We start from the raw sequence: 20,494 nt of genomic DNA, 5'->3' as shown, positions 1-20,494 counted from the left end.
AACTACAATTAGAAGGTGAAACTGATCCCAACCTATTTGACCCTTTCCAAAATCCTAATTACCTGTTCTGCCCAGCGGGTTTAGCGGGCGTTTCAGATGTATAACCTAATCCTTCAGCGTTTACAGGATTAGAAACAGAATTGTGTGTGATTTACATAATTTAGTGAAGAGACTTAATCACATTCTCCACATCCACATAATTCGGAACTAAAACAAGGTCTTCTGTGGCTAAATAACCACACGTCATTCAATTAGGTTTGGCTTATCTTAGAAGACAGTTTAAGGAAAGGCGAAGATTTCATATAGATTGTGTGAATAACTATGAATTAAAGTTACTATCCCGCTCGATTCTTATTTCATTATGACGATCATTCCTCCCTAAGTAGATGGAATCCAACAAAATATATTCCCTCACTGAGGAGGAAGTCGCTGATTCAGATTTCATGATACCATCTTGCCACAACGAGAAACGCCTTTGTTTTAATGATTGCTACCCCAGTACACGTATCATACCCGTGGCGCTCTCACGATTGTTCAAAGCGATCTGTCGTTCTTTGCAATTTTCCGGCGTCCGCCGTCGATTCTGTCTAGCGCGGATGTCACACCGCACAGCAATACTCCAGAGGAGGGCGTACAAGCGCAGTGTAGCCAGTCTATTGGGTAGACGTATTGGATTTTCTGTGTTCTGCCTATAATCGCAGTCTTTGATTTGTTTTACCCACAACATTATCTACGTGATCGTTCGAACATACTTTATTCGTAGTTATAATCCTTGAGTATATTGTTAAATTTTCTACCTTTAGATTTTTATGTTTTATCGTTTAACAGAAAATTAGCGGATTCCTTTTGCTACTCATGAGGATTACTTCACACTTTTCATTATTTAGATTCAATTGGCACTTTTCGCCCCATACTGATACCTTGCAATTTGCTTTGATAATCTAATGACTTTATAATACGACAAATGGCAGCATAGTTTTGCAAACAATCTATGGGTACTACTCAGATTATCTCCTAAATCGTAGATCAAGAACAGCAGAGGGCCTATAACAAACCCTTGGCGAACGCCACATATTACTTCTCTTTTACTCGATGGCTTCCCTTAATTTACCCTGAATTGTGACCTGTATGACAGGAAATCATGTCTCCAGTCGCACAACTAGAACGACAATCCATAGGCAAGCAGTTTGATTAGACGTCGCTTGTGAGATACGGTGTTAAAAGCCTTCTGGAAATCTAAAAATATAGTATCAATTTGGCATCTCCTGCCAATAGCACTCATCACTTCGTGAGAATAAAGAGCTAGTTCTTTTTCACTAGCAAACCCACTTAAACGAGCAAACCCAGTCCAGTTATTCACTTCTTTCAGATGAGATCACAACCCCAGTCCATCGTAGTTAAAGATATCTTAGATGATGCATAACTTTAGCCCGGTCATTGTAATACAATTGGTGAATGTGTAATAATGGATATAATTAATTAAAATGGTCATTGATGTAATTGTACATTAAGCCAAGGATCGATACCGAAGAAGTTGAGATTATCTTTGCCTCGTCATCGTATTTATCGATCTATATCATCTTTGGGAATCAGTAATGTACTTGAAAATAGGCTTATAACCCGAAACCTAGGTTCTGCAATAATATTATTAATAAATTGTGAGACAAGGCTAAAAGCAGTATTAGTTCAGTTAATTTCACGAGAACTGTATTTTCTGCATCCGTGTTGGCTGTTTGTAAATAAATCGTTTTCTTCGAAATAGTTTAATGTTCGAACACAGTATAAACGTTCCAAAATCCTACAGCAAACCCACGTTAGCGATATGGGTCTCTAATTTAGTCGATTACTCCTATTTCCTTTCTTGTGTATTGGAGTGACTTGTGCAACTTTCCAGTCTCTGGGTACGAAAATTACTACGAACGAGCGGTTGTATATGATCGCTAAGTAAGGAGTTGTATGAGCATCCTCTGAAAGGAACCTGACTAGTATACAATCAGGATCGGAAGCGTTGCCTCTCTTAAGTGATTTAAGCTGCTTTGTTGAACGGAAGATACTTACTTCTAAGTTAATCTTGATGGCAGTTGTTCTTGATTCGAGCTCTGAAATATTTACTTCGTCTTCTTCGGTGAAGAAATTTCGGAAAAAACACATTTAGTAACTGCTTTAGTGACAACATCATCACTATCAGCACCCTTGTTATCGCGCAGTGAAGAAATTGATCGTTTCTTTCCGCTGGTGTACTTCACATACGACTAAAATCTCTTTGGATTTTCTGCCAGATTTCGAAACAGTGTTTCGTTGTTGAAAGTATTAAAGACAACTCGCATTGAAGTTCGCGCTACATTCCGAACTTTTGTAAAATTTCACCAATCTCGAGGATTTTGCGTTCTTTTATATTTGGCATCCTTTCTTCGTTGCCTCTGCAACAGTGTTCTGACTAGTTTTGTGCACTGTGGAAGATCAGTACCATTTCTTATTAATTTATTTGGTGGAAGCCTATCAATACTCGTCGATATGATTTCCAGGCAGAATATATAAGCGTATGCCAGATTTGGTTTATCTGGTCTCTGCTTACATATTTAGCCTGGAAGGCGTTGAGACCGTCCTTAGGAAGGCCTCAAGCGAATTTTTATCTTCTTTTTTAAATATATGTATTTTGCATTTATTATTGGTAGGCTTGGATGTTGTGGTATTTAACCTCTCCACAAAAGCCCTCTGGCTACTAATCCCTGTATCCGTCATGATGCTTCCTATTTGCGCAGGATTATTTGTTGCTAAGTATTTTTTCGCAACCCATTTACACTTCGAGTAGACTCATTAACTAATTGTTAAGTATAATTTCTGAGAACATATTCAGAACGATGTCGGACGACGTTTTATGCCTACCTCCGCTTTAAACATGTATATTTGCCAATATATTGATGGAAGATTGAAGTCACCACCAACTGTACCTATATGAGAAGGTACCTATTTGAAATGAGGCTGAAGTTAGAGATTTTTCTCACATTATCGAAGATGAACAAGTGCACATAGCTCTGAAGACGTGCATTTTAGGGACCATGTTTACCAGACAGCTTGATCTGGTTTTGATCCATACTACCTCCTCCAAAAATATGGAAAGCAAAGAGATTGCGCTAGAAGAGATATGCTTCAGAGTATCGAAGCTGAAGAAGTGATCATAGTTCTTAAGGTATGCATTTGACAGACCATACTTTCTACACTTCTATGCTCTGAATGATCGTTCCAATCATATGCTCGAATACTGACCATTCTTCTTGGAACACCCCGTATTAAATATATGACGTTCTCTGAGTTTTGGTCACTTACCATTTGACCAGATATTTTCTCCTGTATATATTGCGCGTATACAGAAATTGCAGACAGCAGTTATTTAATATACAAACAGGAAATACTCTTCAAGCTGTCTGCACTTCCTGTGGAAGGCCCAGCGAAGGGGTTTTCGCGAGGACAACAGCTCGTCAGCGAACACTCCAGCAATTTGAATGTGCTGTTTACTAATCTGATAAATCCTTTCTGTAGATTTAAAACATTACTATAGACTCTACTCTGGTAGTTTCGATTTTACTACATACTATAACACAATGAGTTCCATCAGTCATAAATCTATGGAGCCCGTCGCATACCTGTGACGACAATGCTGAAAGTATATCTTATCCGTCAATTGACAATGTGTTACAGATTTTGGAAATCTGTGTTGACGGAATGCTTCAGTTCATTTTCACGTACTGTTTGTTAATAAACCAAGTACAGATAAAAATAAATGACTTTTCTGGTAGCCATATTTACTCTTTGAGAGGAGGTAATTTTCTAACAGAAATATCACATTCTTTCAACTTCTCAGATATGCTCTAGGATCCAGTAACAGAGGAAATTTTGCGATTTTCGTCTATATTCTGCCTGAAAAAGGCACTGGTAGCTTGTAATTCTTTTCTAGACCTGTCATCATCATTTCGAACCTGCGTTTTTGTTGCAGACTGAGGATAGTACGTAAAACGTAAAATGTAATGGGTTACAGAATGGAAATATGCTAACCATGTTTGTTTGTCTAGTGTCAGACGAGAAGCCAGATTACGGCCCGCTATTCCCTAATAAGATGATGAGCATTCACTTAACTCGTAAGGAAGTGGACTGCAACAAATCACCCACAGTGTTTAAGAACGACTGCAACTACTGCGTTTGCGGGGAGACTAAGAATTCAGCCCTGTGTACGGCCTGGAATTGCCAAGCCGCCGAAACAGGTGAGTACAACTCCGTATTTTATGTTAAATGTAAACTATGCCCAATATCTAGATCACAAAACTTGTGCTTCTGATCCTCACGGTTTTAATGTAATCACTCACCGGGAGGCGTTGCAATGTCTTCTGCGGTGTAAACAATTCTCCACAAGAAAAAACCTATTTTCGAACCCCTTAAGGGCAGTGTGTGTGTGGAATACATAACGGCAATACATTTTTATTTAAGGTTTCTCATGCCCGACGTGAAAGCTAAGGCGAACGTCTTGTCTGCTACACCTTGGCCACCATGCGCAGAAGTTTTGTTCACGAAAATTGGGAAAAGGAAGGAGGAAGAGAATTTAACGAGCTGTTCGACAGCGCTGTCATCAAAGATGGAAAACAAGTTCACATTATGAAACGTTGAAGAACGAACTCGGGCGTGGCCTTTTCAAAGGAACCATCCCGGCATTTGCCTGGAGCTATTTACGGAAATCATGGATATTCTAACCTAGTTGGCCGGACGGAGATATGAACCGTCGTCCTTCCGAATGCGAGTCCAGCGTTCTGACAACTGCTCCACCTCACTCGACACGAAAACAAACGTGCTGAACTAGCTTCATTGGTGATTCTTAAGGATGCACGCAGAAAATCCGTTAGAACTTCGTCGAAGCCTCGATGGATTTAAAGACACTTAACAAGAAAAAAGAGCTCTCAATTTCTTTCCATTTCCTCCATGAAATAATATCATCAAAACCCAGTTCAACTAGTATACAAACTTTGGAACATTCGTCTTAACGACTTTAAATTATATGTCGTGTCAGGAATCGGACAAAAATTCCTCAAATACGCGTCAAGTTCGCGTAGTGCACTTATCACCAAAATTTTAATTTTAAATTGGTTGTCTCCTTACCATCCGATTTTATCTACAACAAAGTATTTTCTTCTACATTATCGACAGAATCACACTCAGAATTTAAATTGATGAATGTCACTGAAGTTTTGTAATTCCATTCTTTGCTTTTGCACTTTTATTGTCACTCTTAACCACATGAGTAACGTTTCCACACTTGTGCTACAAATCATACCATCAACGACACGTTTCTCACACTGAGATAACAGAAACCATGGGATACCCACTAATATAAAAAAATGGTTCAAATGGCTCTGAGCACTATGGAACTTAACATCTGAGGTCATCAGTCCCCTACAACGTAGAACTAATTAAGCCTAACTAACCTAAGGACATCACACACATCCATGCCCGAGGCAGGATTTGAACCTGTCACCGTAGCCGTCGCATGGGTCCCGACTGTAGCGTCCAGAACCGCTCGGTCACCACGTCCGCTCAGGTGAGGCATATTTTGACATTTCGGCATGCGCTTGAGTATTGCTACAAGTCGAAATCACGATTGTGTAAAATAAATCAACAATTAACAATCAAATGGTGGGAAGTTCTTTACAAAGAATGAGTCATTTGGTTATGTCCAATGTGCATGCTTTTGTATCAAAGCGGCCAGAGGAAAAACTAGGTGCTTAATCAATTAATGTTCTATTTCTAGGTGGCCTCTGTTTTCTTAACGTTACCTTTCATCGACAGAAACAGTACCCATGGACGCAGAGTGAGGGGAATGGACTTCAAAAATCCTGATGCCGTGGGTGGACTAAAATGTCTACACCGAAAGTAACAACGCAGAATTTTAGACCAAACTGTAATCTAAAGTGCCCGTAGGAAGCTAGACGCAAGAAATTCCCCCCCCCCCCCTCCCCGCCCCCCCACACAGTTTGATGAATCCCAGTCATCGAAGATTAATTAGCATATGACTGTTTTGCTGAATTTACCCCACTTTTTTGCACAGTGTTTGTAATGCTGCTCTCCAGTGTCACCACATATCATACCGATTATGTGACGGCCGCGGTGGCCGAGCGGTCCTAGGCACTTCAGTCCGGAACCGCGCGACTGCTGCGGTCGCAGGTTCCAGTCCTGCCTTGGGCATGGAAGTGTGTGATGTCCTTAGGTTAGTTAAATTTCAGTAGTTCTAAGTTTTAGGGCACTGATGACCTCACATGTTAAGTCCCACAGTGCATAGAGCCATTTAAACCATTTTGAACCGATAATGTAATATAACTTCTCTTTCCTCCTTTCATCTACTTGTAAACTTGTGTGGCTATAACAATTAACCGAGGAAAGAGCATAGAGTACTCACTACGTTCTCTTCAAAGCATATACAAGTTAGAATAGATTCTGACTCCTCGATCCCACCATAGACAAGACAGGCTCGACCTACTGTGACCAAGCTGTTGGCCGATGTTATCGGCTACGTCTGGTGACTGTCGTCCGTGCAGCTGTAAAGACTCCCTAAGGTGTGATTATGGATTGTCCTAGGTTCAACAGAGAGTGTAGCAGTAAACGACATGACCAAGAGGCATTGACGATGTACCTACATAATCACATACACTGAGTCGTATGGCATTAAGTAAAGTACTATTACACTACTGAAATAAAATTGTAACGACAAGATGAAATGCAGATGATAAACGGATATTCAATGGACAAATATATTATACTAGAACTGACATGTGATTACATTTTCACGCAATTTGCGTGCATAGATCCTGAGAAATCAGTACCCAGAACAACCACCTCTTACTGCAATAACGGCCTTGATATACCTGGCCATTGAGTCAAACAGACCTTGAATGGCATGTACAGGTACAGCTGCCCATTCAGCTTCAACACTATACCACAGTTCATCAAGAGTAGTGACTGGCGTATTGTGACAAGCCAGTTGCTCGGCCACCATTGACCAGACATTTTAAATTGGTGAGAGATCAGGAGAATGTGCTGGCCAGGGCAGCAGTCGAACATTTTCTGTATCCAGAAAGGCCCGTACAGGACCTACAACATGCGGTCGTGTGTTATCTTGCTGAAATGTAGAGTTTCGCAGGGTTCGTATGAAGGGTAGAGCCACGGGTCCTAACACATCTGAAATCTAACGTCCACTGTTCAAAGTGCCGTCAATGCGAACAAGAGGTGACCGAGACGTGTTAACAATGGAACCCCATACCATCACGCCGGGTGATAAGCCAGTATGGCGATGACGAATACACGCTTCCAATGTGCGTTCACCGCGATGTCGCCAAACACGGATGCGACCTCGTGATTCTGTAAACAGAACCTAGATTCATCCGAAAAAATGACGTTTTGTCATTCCTGCACCCAGGATCGTCGTTGAGTACACCATCGCAGGAGCTCCTGTCTGTGATGCAGCGTCAAGAGTAACCGCAGCCATAGTCCCCGAGCTGATAGTCCATGCTGCTGCAAACGTCGTCGAACTGTTCGTGCAGATGGTTGTTGCCTTTCAAACGTCCCCTTCTGTTGACTCAGGGATCGAGACGTGGCTGCACGATCCGTTACAGCCATGCGGATAAGATGCGTGTGATCTCGACTGCTACTGATACGAGGCCGTTGGGATCCAGCACGGCGTTCCGTATTACCCTCCTGAACCCACCGATTCCATATTCTGGTAACAGTCATTAGATCTCTACCAACGCGAGTAGCAATGTCGCGATACGATAAACCGCAATCGCGTTAGGCTACAATCCGATCTTTATCAAAGTCGGAAACGTGATGGTACGCATTTCTCCTCCTTACACGAGACATCACAACACGATTCACCAGGCAACTCCGGTCAACTGCTGTTTGTGTACGAGAAATCGGTTGGAAACTTTGCTCATGTCATTACGTTGTAGGTGTCGCCACCGGCGCCAGCCTTGTGTGAATGCTCAGAAAAGCTAATCAAATGGATATCAAAGCATCTTCTTCCGGTCGGTTAAATTTCGCGTCTGTAGTACGTCATCTTCGTGGTGTAGTAATTTTAATGGCCCGTAGTGTATATTAGTGACTATGAGGCTGTGTTTATGAGTGACTGAAAGCATACCATTGATCCCTTTCGATATGTGTTTGAAGAAAATTTATGAAAGCATTTTCAGTGACCTGAAAGACACTAACGGAAGAAAAGGAAATCACAAGGGCGAGAAGGAGCTGTGCGGCATAAACTAAAGTTGGTTTGCGTCTTTCTACATCTGAAAGAAGATGTCTCTTCAGATTTCGCGCCAGTCGAATGTGACTGGCGGCAGTAGCGCCACAATTAATGAGCAAATCATTTTTGCTTTGAGCATACTCTGTAATGGTCGCGAGCATAATTTTGTTTCAGACTGGCTGATGTTACTCAAGAATGTCTTTAAATTGGCAAACATTGCATTAGCAACACCTCACTGAGTTTGAACGAGGTCGTGTGACAGAGCTACGAGAAGCTGAATGTTCCTTCTACGATACTGCAGGTAGAACTGGCAGGAATGTAGCCATTGTGCATGGTTGCTGGCAGCGGTGATCACGAGAATGTACGGTCACACGATAACCAGTCTCCGGGTGGCCAGCTTGCAGTACCTCGATGGACGACCATCATTTCTGAGATGGGACTCTGGGGCATCGTACTGCACCTGCAACACCAATCTGATCAGCAGTTGCCACCACAGTGACACAACGAACTGCGTTTCATCTTTTTTTTTCCCCTGGGTCATCGGTCTTCTGACTGGTTACGGGCGGCCCGCCACGAATTCCTCTCCTGTCCCAACCTCCTGTGTAGGAACCGGTATATAGTATTTCGTGACTTTAATTACTTATAAATGATATTTCAGGTTGTTGTTGTTATTGTGGTCTTCAGTCCTGAGACTGGTTTGATGCAGCTCTCCATGCTACTCTATCCTGTGCAAGCTTCTTCATCTCCCAGTACTTACTGCAACCTACATCCTTCTGAATCTGCTTAGTGTATTCATCTCTTGGTCTCCCTCTACGATTTTTACCCTCAACGCTGCCCTACAATGCTAAATTTGTGATCCCTTGATGCCTCAGAACATGTCCTACCAACCGGTCCCTTCTTCTTGTCAAGTTGGGCCACAAACTCCTCTTCTCCGCAATTCCATTCAGTACCTCCTCATTAGTTATGTGATCTACCCACCTAATCTTCAGCATTCTTCTGTAGCACCACATTTCGAAAGCTTCTATTCTCTTCTTGTCCAAACTATTTATCGTCCATGTTTCACTTCCATACATGGCTACACTTCATACAAATACTTTCAGAAACGACCACCTGACAAACCTATACTCGATGTTATCAAATTTCTCTTCTTCAGAAACGCTTTCCTTGCCATTGCCAGTCTACATTTTATATCCACTCTACTTCGACCATCATCAGTTATTTTGCTCCCCAAATAGCAAAACTCCTTTACTACTTTTAGTGTCTCATTTCCTAATGTAATTCCCTCAGCATCACCCGACTTAATTCGACTACGTTCCATTATCATCGTTTTGCTTTTGTTGATGTTCATCTTATATCCTCCTTTCAAGACACTGTCCATTCTTTTCAATTGCTAGATCAAAAAAATATAAAAACAGTTATCTATTGTCAGCGTAACAATTCGTTCGCTCTCAAAAATGATTATCCCGTCTAATATTTGTCACTCTGCTAAAGAAATCTCCTCTTGAAGTTGTGCAGAAATGTTGTCTGTAAAGTCGTATGAGTGACACTAAATTGCATATCATTTATCAGTTTTTACACAACTGTTACTTAAGATGGAAACATTTTTCTGAAGCAAAAGGAACATTTAGTCACAAGATACTACCCACACACAGCACTGCCGTATGTCTCCTATTAAAATATTTCATGTGAATCGTCCGAAATAATTAGGCTTCATACATCCGCTAATCAGAAAGTGATATTACGTAACGTGCTGTGAGCACTATTTAAGGATTCAATCTGAATTGAATTCTGTCTTTTAAAGTAGATTCGGGACCACCAGTGCACATTTACTTCCATTCATTTATATCTAACAACATTTATGTTTGTTAAAATTCTCGATTCAAAACTGCCGCGGAGGTGTTTTTGCTAAGATGGAGGCAGACAGACGATAGGCAATTTGTCTATTGTTATTCTTAGTTTATTTATTATCAAGTTAATACATTTAGATTAAAGTCTCTTGTCCTCTGTTCTTTACCATTTAAAATGATGCTCAATGAAAATGTTTCATATTTTTTATACCAGCTGCTAGTAAACTCGGCTGTAAGTTACTAGCGCTAATGGCTGCTCTCCTAATTGCGGAGTTGAAAATTAACAATCAAAAACATTAATTAGATTGAATTACAACTGAAATAATACAAATCCACGTCTAGACAATAGCGACTCTACTTTTCAAATAATAATTAACAATATATATAGTTTCAGGTTTTCTATTTACAGACCTCACACGTCTCATGTCCGAACAGTTAATCCGTTAGCACAGGAAAAACAAGTGAACCACAATAGTCACAGTTAAAAAAAATGTAATTGTCGTTGTCCATGAGTGTAGTTCTCTGGTAATACTTTTATTTCACACAGAAATTAAGTTATTACAGAAATAATGAAATAATTATCGTCATTTTTACTCGATGCAGTCTTTTTTATACGTAGTATCGATAATATTTGTTGAAGTTTGTACACTTAGTTCATTTTAACATCTTGTGGCTAGAACATAGTGTCGTGGATATTATACTCCTCAGCTCAGCTTAGTAGTTGCAATCTACGTCCTGAATTACATTTTGATGTATTCATCTCTTTGTCTTCCTCTAGAGTTTTTCCAATCTACAGCTTCCTCGGTTCCATGGAAATCATTACCTGATGTTTTCACACATGTCCTATCATCCTGTCCCTTCCCCTTGTCAGTGTTTTCCATGTATTCCTTTCCTATACGATTCTCTGCGGAACCTTCTCATTCCTTACCTTATCAGTCCACCTAATTTTCAACATTCGTCATCTCAAATGCTTCGATTCTCTTCTGTCCCGTTTTTCCCACAGTCCATGTTTCATTACTCTACAATGTTGTGTTCCAACGTACATTCTTACAAATTTCTTTCTCAAATTAAGGTCTATGTTTGATAGTAATATACTACTCTTTGCTAGGAACGCCTTTTTTGCCATTGATAGTCTGGTTTTGATATCCTCCTTGCCCTGTCCACACTGCTTATTTTGCTTTCTAGTTAACAGAATTCCGTAATTTCATCTACTTTGTGACCACCAATCCTGACGTTAAGTTTCCCACTGTTTTCATTTCTGCTACTTCTCATTGCTTTCGTCTTTCTTCGATTTATTCTCACTCCATATTCTGTTAGACTGATCACTTCATTTGAGAGATAATGAAATTCTCTTCCACTTTCACTCAGGATAGTAATGTCATCAGGGAATCGTGTAGCTGATATCCTTTCACCTCGAATTTTAATTCGACTCCTGAAGCTTTCTTTTATTTCCACCATTGATTCTTCGATGTACAGATTGAAAAGTTCAGGCGAAAGACTGCATACCTGTCTTGCATTCTTTTCGATCCGAGCACTTCGTTCTTGGTCGACCAGTCTTATTATTCCCTCTTGGCAAGTGTACATATTCTATTATTACCCGTCTCTCCCTACAGCTTACCCCTACACTTTTCAGAATTTCGAACACCTTCCATCATTTGACGTTGTCGAACGCTTTTTCCAGGTCGACAAATTAGGAGTCTTGATTTTTCTTTAGTCATGCTTCCATTATCAACTGAAACGTCAGAACTGCTTCTCTGATGCCTTTATCTTTCCTAAAGCCAAACTAATCGTCATCTAACACATCTCCAAATTTCTTTTCCATTCTTCTGTGGATTGCTGTCAGCAGCTTGGTTGCAAAGGTGTTAAGCTGATTGTGCGATAATTCTCGCACTTGTCAATTCTTGCTGTCTTGGGATCTGTGTGGGTGATATTTTTCTGAAAGTCAGACGGTATGTCGTCAATGACATACACTCTACACACCAACGTCAATAGTCGCTTTGTTGCCACTTCCCCTAATGATTTTAGAAATTGTGATGGAATGTTATCCATACCTTCTGCCTTATTTGAGTTTCAGTTCTCTAAAGCTCTCTTCTACTCTAATTCTAATACTGTATCCCCTATCTCTTCTAAATCGCTCCTGTTTCTTTTTCCATCACACTAGAGAAATTTTCCCCATCATAGGGGCCTTCAATGTACTCTCTATGTTACCTCCTTTGCTTTTAATTACACTGAAGGCTATTTTGAATTTCCTATATACTGGGTCTGTCCTTTAAGCAATCAATATCTTTTCGATTTCTTCACACTTTTCATGCAGCCATTTCGTCTTAGCTTACCTGCACTTCCTGTTAAATTCATTCTTCAACGACTTGTACGTCTGTATTTCTGAATTTCCCTGAACATTTTTGTATTTTCTTGTTTCATTGATCAACTGAAACATTTCTTCTGTTACCCATGGTTTCTTCGAAGTTACCTTCTGTGCACCTATATTTTTCCTTCCAACTTCTCTGATTGCCCATTTTAGAGATGTTCATTCATCTTCAACTGTACTGCCTACTGAGCTATTCCTCATTGCTGTTGCTTAGAGAACTTCAAGCATATCTTGTTACTCCTTAGCAGTTCCTAAATGCTTCTGTATGCCACTTCTTAGCGTATTGATTCTTCCAGGGTAGTCTCTTAGACTTCACTCTGCTCTTCATCACTACTGCATTGTGATCTGAGCTTATATCAGCTTCTGAGTTCCCCTTGCAATCCTCTATCTGATTTCGGAATCTCTGCCTGGCCATGATGTAATGTAACTGAAATCTTCCTTTATCACCCGGACTTTTCCAAGTGTACCTCCTTCTCTTGTGAGTCTTGAACAGAGTATTCGCTATTGCTAGCAGAAATTTGTTACGGAACTGAATTAGTCTTTATCCTCTCTATTTCCTTCACACAAGTCAATATTCTCCTGTAATTTCTTCTACTCCTTCCAATAAACTGCATTCCAGTCACCCTTTACTATTAGATTTTCATCTCCCATTACATACTCTACAACCTTTCAAAATCCTCATATATTTTCTCAATCTCTTCATCAGCTTTCGACGTCACCATGTATAACCGAACTATCGTGGTCAGTGTTGGTTTGCTGTCTTTTCTGATAAGAACAACCCTATCACCGAACTGCTCTCAGTGACACACTCTTTGTGCTACCATATCATTGATAACGAATCCGACTGCTGTTATACCATTTTCTGCTGTTGTTGATATTGCCTCATCTCATCTAACGAGAACTCTTTGCCATCTTTCCATTTCACTTCATTGATCCATGCTATATTTAGACTGAGCCTTTGCATTTCTCTTTTCAGATTTCCTAGTTTCCCTACCTTGTTGCAAGCTTCCGACATTCCATGCCCTCACTCGTAGAACGCTATTCTGTCCTTGATTCTTCAATCTTTTTATCATGGTCAGCAGCCTCTTTGCAGGCTCCTCCCAAAGATCCGAATGGGGGACTATTGTGGAATCTTTTGCCAATGGAGAGATCCTCATGGAACTTTTTCAACTACAGGCACATGTGCTGTGGATACAAGTTATGTGTCTTTAATGCAGTGGTTCCCATTACCTTCTGCACCCTAATCCTGCTGATCATTGCTGGTTCTTCCTTCTCTAGTGACAGTTTCCCAGAGCAAGGGCAACAAAGTGCCCTGAACTCCCCCGACCTCTTCGACAAGGCTGTTGTCAGAATGAGGGTGACTTCTTATGGCGGAAGTCTTCGGCCGCCAGTGCTGATTATTAATCACAATGTAGGCAGTGATGGGTTCTACGCCGGGACCGATGACATTTTGAATATTAATCAAAGATGCTATCCCTGTTCTTATTTTTTATTTCTTTGTTTATTTATTTTTGCGTTTTGTTCATCTCATCGTGTTATTTGGTCGTAGCTGACATCACATGACATCTGTTGAAGTTTGTCGTTGATCCCTTCACTTAGTATTTTATTACAGAGACCAACCAGCTGAGCACGCTTTACGTTGTTTTGGTTCTTTTTTTTTCATTTTGTTTGTAATGGGGCTTTTTTTAGGTTAGAGGACCCCTCCGTCTGTAGCAAACACAATTTGCCTGTTAAATCAGCAGCAGCGAACTCAGACAATCTTGGTCCTCGCATATCAAAGATAGAAAAGATTAATATGATTTTACTAAACTGCAGGAGCATTCCAGGAAAGGTCCCAAAATTAATATTGCTTATTGAAGGATATAATGCAGAGATAGTATTGGGAACAGAATGGTGACTGAGGCCAGACGTCAATGACAACGAAATTTTAAGTTCAGACTGGTATGTTTATCGGAAGGATAGGTTAATCGCCCATGTTTTCGGCGTGTTTATTACAGTAAAAAATTCGATAAAATCTAGCGAGGTTTTCACGGATTCAGAATGTGAATTAATCTGCATGAACTGAGTATCAAAAACGGTTCAAATGGCTCTGAGCACTATGGGACTTAACATCTGAGGTGATCAGTTCTCTAGAACTACTTAAACCTAACTAAGCTAAGGACATCACACACATCCATACCAGAGGCAATTTCCAACTTGCGACGGTAGCAGTCGCACGGTTCCGGACTGAAGCGCCTAGAACCGCTCGGCCACCACTGCCGGTAACTGAGTATCAAACGGTGATCGGATGCTCTTACAGGCCACCTGGGTCAGGATCTGTAGTTGTAGAGCGCTTCAGACAAAGCTAGCAGAATATCATTACTAATTTTTCTGATCATGCCGTTGTAATAGGTGGTGACTTCAATTTGCCAGGTACAGATTGGGAGTGTTATGCCACCAAAACTTGTGCCAGAGAATCCTGTCACATTGTTCTGGATGTCTTATCCGAAATTTACCTTGAGCACATAGTTAGAGAACCAAATCGTGAGGGTAACGTATTAGACCTCTTGGCAACAAACAGACCTGAACTTACCGAATCATTTAAGTAGAGGAAGGTATCAGTGATCATAAGGCTGTGACAGCACCTATGACGACGTGACCTGCAAGGAAAGTTAAGAAAGGTAGGAAGATATATTAGCTGAGCAAGGGTGACAGGATACAAATTTCAGAATATCTCAGCAGTCAGCTGCACGTATTCGGAGATAAGGACGAAGATGTTGAGAACAAACAGAAAAAATTCAAAGGCATCGTTCAATATGCCCTAGACAAGTATGCTCTGAGTAAGGTTTTAAGGGATTGCAAAGATCCACCTTGGTTTAGTGTCCGTGTTAGAAAAGCGTTACATAAACAAAGAGCACTTCATCTCAGGTTCAAGAGAAAACCCAGCTGACAAACAAAAGCTGACCGAAACGAAAATGAGTATGAGAGCAATGAGAGACGCGTTCAAAGATTTCGAAAGTAACAAGTTGTGAAACAACCTGATTAAAAACCCTAAGAGATTTTGGTCGTATACAAAATCAGTGAGTGGGACAAAATCATCTATTCCTTCTCTCAGCGAGCACGCCGGCACCGAAACGGAAGATAACGGAGAGAAGCCCGAAATACTGAATTCAGCCTTCTGAAGCTGGTTCACCGTGGAAGATCGTAACACTGTCCCTTCCTTCAATCGTCGTGCGGATGTCGAAATGGCAGATACTGAAATAACCGATCGCGGAACTGAACTGCAGCTAATCGCTTAATATTGGGACGGAGCAGACTCTGGCAGTTGACCCTGAACGTAAATAAATGTACCATATTGGGCATACATAGGGAAAGAAATCCACTACTGTACAGCTACACTATTGATGACAAACAGCTGGAGGAGGAGGAGATTACTGTTTAACGTCCCGTCGACAACGAGGTCATTAGAGACGGAGCACAAGCTCGGGTTAGGGAAGGATGGGGAAGGAAATCGGCCGTGCCCTTTCTAAGGAACCATCCAGGCATTTGCCTGAAGCGATTTAGGGAAATCACGGAAAACCTAAATCAGGATGGCCGGACGCGGGATTGAACCGTCGTCCAAACAGCTGGAGACCGCGTCTGCCGTAAAATATCTACGCGTAACTATCCAACGCGGCCGTAAGTTGGAATGCCCGTATAAAATAGATAGTGGAAAAAGCAGACACAATGCTCAGACTCATCAGAAGAATTTTAAGGAAATGTAGCTCATTCACGAAAGAAGTAGCTTATAATTGGCTTGTTCGTTCGATTCTTGAGTATTTTTCATCAAAAAAATGGTTCAAATAGCTCCGAGCACTATGCGACTTAACATCTGTGGTCATCAGTCACCTAGAACTTAGAGCTAATTAAACCTAACTAGCCTAAGGGCATCACACACATCCATGCCCGAGGCAGGATTCGAACCTGCGACCGTAGCAATCGCGCGGTTCCGGACTGAGCGCCTATAACCGCGAGACCACCGCGGCCGGCTATTTTTCATCATCTGGGATCACTATTAGGTTGGACTGATAGAGGAGATAGAGAACATCCAACGAAGAGCGGCGCGCTTCGTCACAGGGTCGTTTAGCTGGCGAGAGAGCGTTACAGACATAATAAAAGAACTCCACTGGCAGACGTTTTCACTTATATGTGGTAATTTATTTACTGTTATTGTATGAACGTGTTATCATCAGTTCTGGCCTTGGCATATTGTTGATAAGTGTACCTTATATTATTTAAAATACTTCTTGATGTTGCATTGCATGCGTTCTTGCAGGTCCGCTGGTGATGCATTTATTGTGCCTCCATATTCAATAAACTTATCAGTTTACCTCACATACTGTATATACATCTGTCCACAATACTATATGTAGATGCCTATACTTTATCAAGTTGTCAGCTGCAGAATGTATTCATATGAACTCCAAACTGAAATGCTTGGTGTGTGTGTGTGTGTGTGTGTGTGTGTGTGTGTGTGTGTGTGTGTGTTTGTGTGTGTGTGTGTGTGTGTGTGTGTGTGTGTGTGTGTGTGTGTGTGTGTGTATGTGTGTGTGCATGTGTGTGTGTGAGTGTGCGAGGTAGTGTGTGATTGAGGAGGTGTGCTGAAACCACAAAGTGTTCTTTCCTTTCTGTTGCTGATATTGAATTCTTCGGTCATTTTAATGCAGCTGTCGAACCTGCACAACGAGTGAAACGTACAGCACAGTTGGCAGGGCTGTGTCGACCAAATTCGACGTTCAAGAGGGGCTGCAACATATGTCTCTGCAATGCTTCTGGCAGTGCTGCCACCTGCACACGCAAAAACTGCCAAGGTGTCGGGAAAACAGGTAAGCTTCCTGTGCTTACATATTACTACCAAAAACTTGTAGCCAGTAACCACATAAAATAAAATCTTTTTTTAAATTCAGTTCCGTGAGTGGGATGAAAGTAATACTGTATTCCATAAACGTTGAGACTAATCATTTATACTTGTGATATAAACTGACTCGTGCCACTGGACTTCAAATGATGTACGGAGCAGTTATCTAACTAACTATCTGTATACATGCAAGCTGAGCCACAGCAGATATTCAGTGGCATAAGGCTTCACACGGCGCCTCAGATGTTTTCCTCACCTAGCCTTTTTAACTCTCTGCCCACACGGTAGATTGGACTGACGTTAACAAGAAGGTCGGATGGACTTACACCCGTGTAGTGAGTACCACGGAGCGAGCGACCCGTCTTGTACTGTGAGTGGGACGGACTAGAAGGATCCACTACCTGTGCACTGACGCAAATAGGGCGCGTTAACTGTGTATTTGATTCGGGCCAGCCCCAAGACGAAACTAAATTCCCTTGACGAATATAGTCAACGTGTGCATAGGAATCAGAAAATTTTTCTGAACCTTTGATGCATAGAACCTGAGATAAATCAGCCCTGTCATATCAGTGTAAGACGACATCTGAGAAGTAACATACTGGTATTTAAAAACGTCACGCTTTTTTGATTTGAAACACCGTAGTGGCCTTGGATCAAGAAAGATTTATTCCTGAATATAGTGCTGACTTACGAGCGTATTGTGTAGGAATTTATGTAGGTCCGTTGAAAAGTTAAGATTCTATTTACTTTTACTTTAAGGAAAATTTGTTGACATGATTCACTGAGCCGAACGAATTAAACCGATATCAGGAAGGTAACAGTTAATCGACAGTACGCAGTTGCAGTTTGCACATTTCCACGAAAATGAAGTGACTCTTAGAATATATTCTTATTAACATCCAGTACCTTCAGAAGCATACAGAAAATGACGTAAAATCCAGTTGCAGGATATTAGGGAGCTGTATCGATATTGACGAAGTTTCAACATCATAATGGCGACACATGAATTCCAACATTATCTTGGCTTGAAACACATTAATATACAGTTTCATTTCTGTGAGAGAACTTCGCTCTTAAAGGAGCAAAATCGACAAACGTAAAGGTAATTTCCCGATACCCCAAGGAAGTGTGATTGGACAGTTGCTGATTCTTGAGTTTCTATCGGAGTATTTGATAACCAAAATATCCACGGGTGTACTGCCGGTCTATAGTGTCCAACGGGCACAATATTTCGGCGATCAAACATACGGCGGAGGGAGCGCCGCGGGCGGAGGGTATTTAAATCGGCCGCCGCCGCGACCGAACCCAGTTCCCTCTGAGCAGCCATGGCGTACGGATCTCCGTGCCGGCACGTTCACAGGAGCTCAGTCCGTCAGTTCACCTGATGATGGCAACATGTTTGATCGCCGAAATATTGTGCCCGTTGGACACTATAGACCGGCAGTACACCCGTGGATATTTTGAGGACAGTTGCTGTTTACAATATGTATAAGCGATATAGTAGAAAGCGTCGGATGCTCTCTTAGGCTGTTCGCAGATGATGCAGTTGGCTAGATCAAAGGAGCAGCGCCTGAAGATAGTAACGATTTACAGAATGACCTCCAGAGAATTGATGAATGTGGCAGGCTCAGGCAGTTGACCCTTAATGTGAATAAATGTAACATATTGCGCATACATAGAAAAATTATATAATGTAATTTTGTTTGGTTGTTAAGTTAAAGTGATAGACAAAGGACGTGTGATACTCACGTGTGCCTAATTTTGGTGCAGCTGGAGAGCCGACATCAGTCAACTGCACGCCGAATTCAACGTTCATGTACGGATGCAACATATGTTATTGCGGTGGAAATGGAAATGTGGTTGCCTGCACCCGCTCAGACTGCTCCAGACGCGGCTCTCGCGGTGAGTTTCGTATCTCTACGTTTATCTTTTATATATACTCACAGCTCATGGCGTCCCCGTTTCTCCCTTCTAGAATTAAACATTGCGAAGATACACTGGACGTTGCTAAGGATTTCCGGGAACATAGCACCTTACGGCAACAATTTAACTGAAATTTTCCGCCCGCTGTGGAAGAGCGGTTCTAGGCGCTTCAGTCTGAAACCACGCGACCGCTACGGTAGCAGGTTCGAATCCTGCCTCGGGCATCGATGTGTGTGATGCCCTTAGGTTAGTCAGGTTTAAGTAGTTCTAAGTTCTAGGGGACTGATGACCTCAGATGTTAAGTCCCATAGTGCTCTGTGCCATTTCAACCATTTTTTTGAGGCTTGAACAGAATATTCGCTATTACTAGCTGAAATTTATTGCTGAACTCAATTACTCATTCTCCTCTCTCTTTCCTTGGTCTAAGCCCATGTTCTCCTGTTACCTTTTCTTCTACTCCTTCCCCCACAACTGAATTCCAGTCACCCGTGATTATTATATTTTCATCATCCTTTACGTACTGTATTACCCTTCTCAAAACCCACGTATTTTTTTCTCAGCCTCTTCATCAGCTTGCGTTGTCTCCATGTATATCCGGACTAAAGGGGACAGTGTTGGTTTGCTGTCGATTCTGATAAGAACAACCCTATCACCGAACTGGTCCAACACACACTGTGCTACCTTCTTATTCATAACAAATCCGACTGCTGTTATACCATTTTCTGCTCTTGTTGATATTACCCTATACTTATCTAACGAGTACTTCTTGTCTTCTTTCCCTTTCACTTCAATGATCCCTCCTATATTTACATTGAGCCTTTGCATTTCTCTTTTCAAATTTTCTTGTTTCGCTACCATGTTCAAGCTTCCGACACGTTATTCTTTCCTTGATTCTTCCATATTTTTTCATGGTCACTACCCCTTTAGCAGGCTCCTGACAAAGATTCGAAATGGACTATTCCCGAATATTTTATCAGTGGAGTGAACCTCATGACTCTTTCAGTTACAAATACGTGTTCTGTGGATACACTTTATGTGTCTTTAATGCAGTGATTTCCATTACCTTCTGTATCCTGATGCTGCTGACCATTACTGGTTCTTCCTCCTTTAGTAGCAGTTTCCTACCGTTAGGGCAACAGAGTGCCTCGAACTTGTGTGTGTTCCTCCGCCCTCTTTGACAACGCTGCTGTCACATGAGGGTGACT

At 41.4% G+C, this 20,494-nt stretch overlaps 1 protein-coding gene across 1 annotated transcript in view; it reads left to right on the top strand.

Annotated features, from left to right (window-relative positions):
- Positions 1–20,494, top strand: part of LOC126284539 (uncharacterized) — a 268,571-nt gene that overhangs the window by 223,603 nt on the left and 24,474 nt on the right. The window contains exons 11-13 of the mRNA XM_049983539.1: positions 4,071–4,259; positions 17,176–17,334; positions 19,137–19,268. Of these exons, the coding sequence (XP_049839496.1) occupies positions 4,071–4,259; positions 17,176–17,334; positions 19,137–19,268 (480 nt within the window). The remainder of the gene's footprint in view (positions 1–4,070; positions 4,260–17,175; positions 17,335–19,136; positions 19,269–20,494) is intronic.

The sequence above is a fragment of the Schistocerca gregaria genome, chromosome 8 (assembly GCF_023897955.1).
Source record: "Schistocerca gregaria isolate iqSchGreg1 chromosome 8, iqSchGreg1.2, whole genome shotgun sequence".
NCBI classification, from domain to species: Eukaryota; Metazoa; Arthropoda; class Insecta; order Orthoptera; family Acrididae; genus Schistocerca; species Schistocerca gregaria.
Note: the sequence above shows the minus strand (reverse complement) of the source record. Positions and strands in the feature narration are given on the sequence as shown.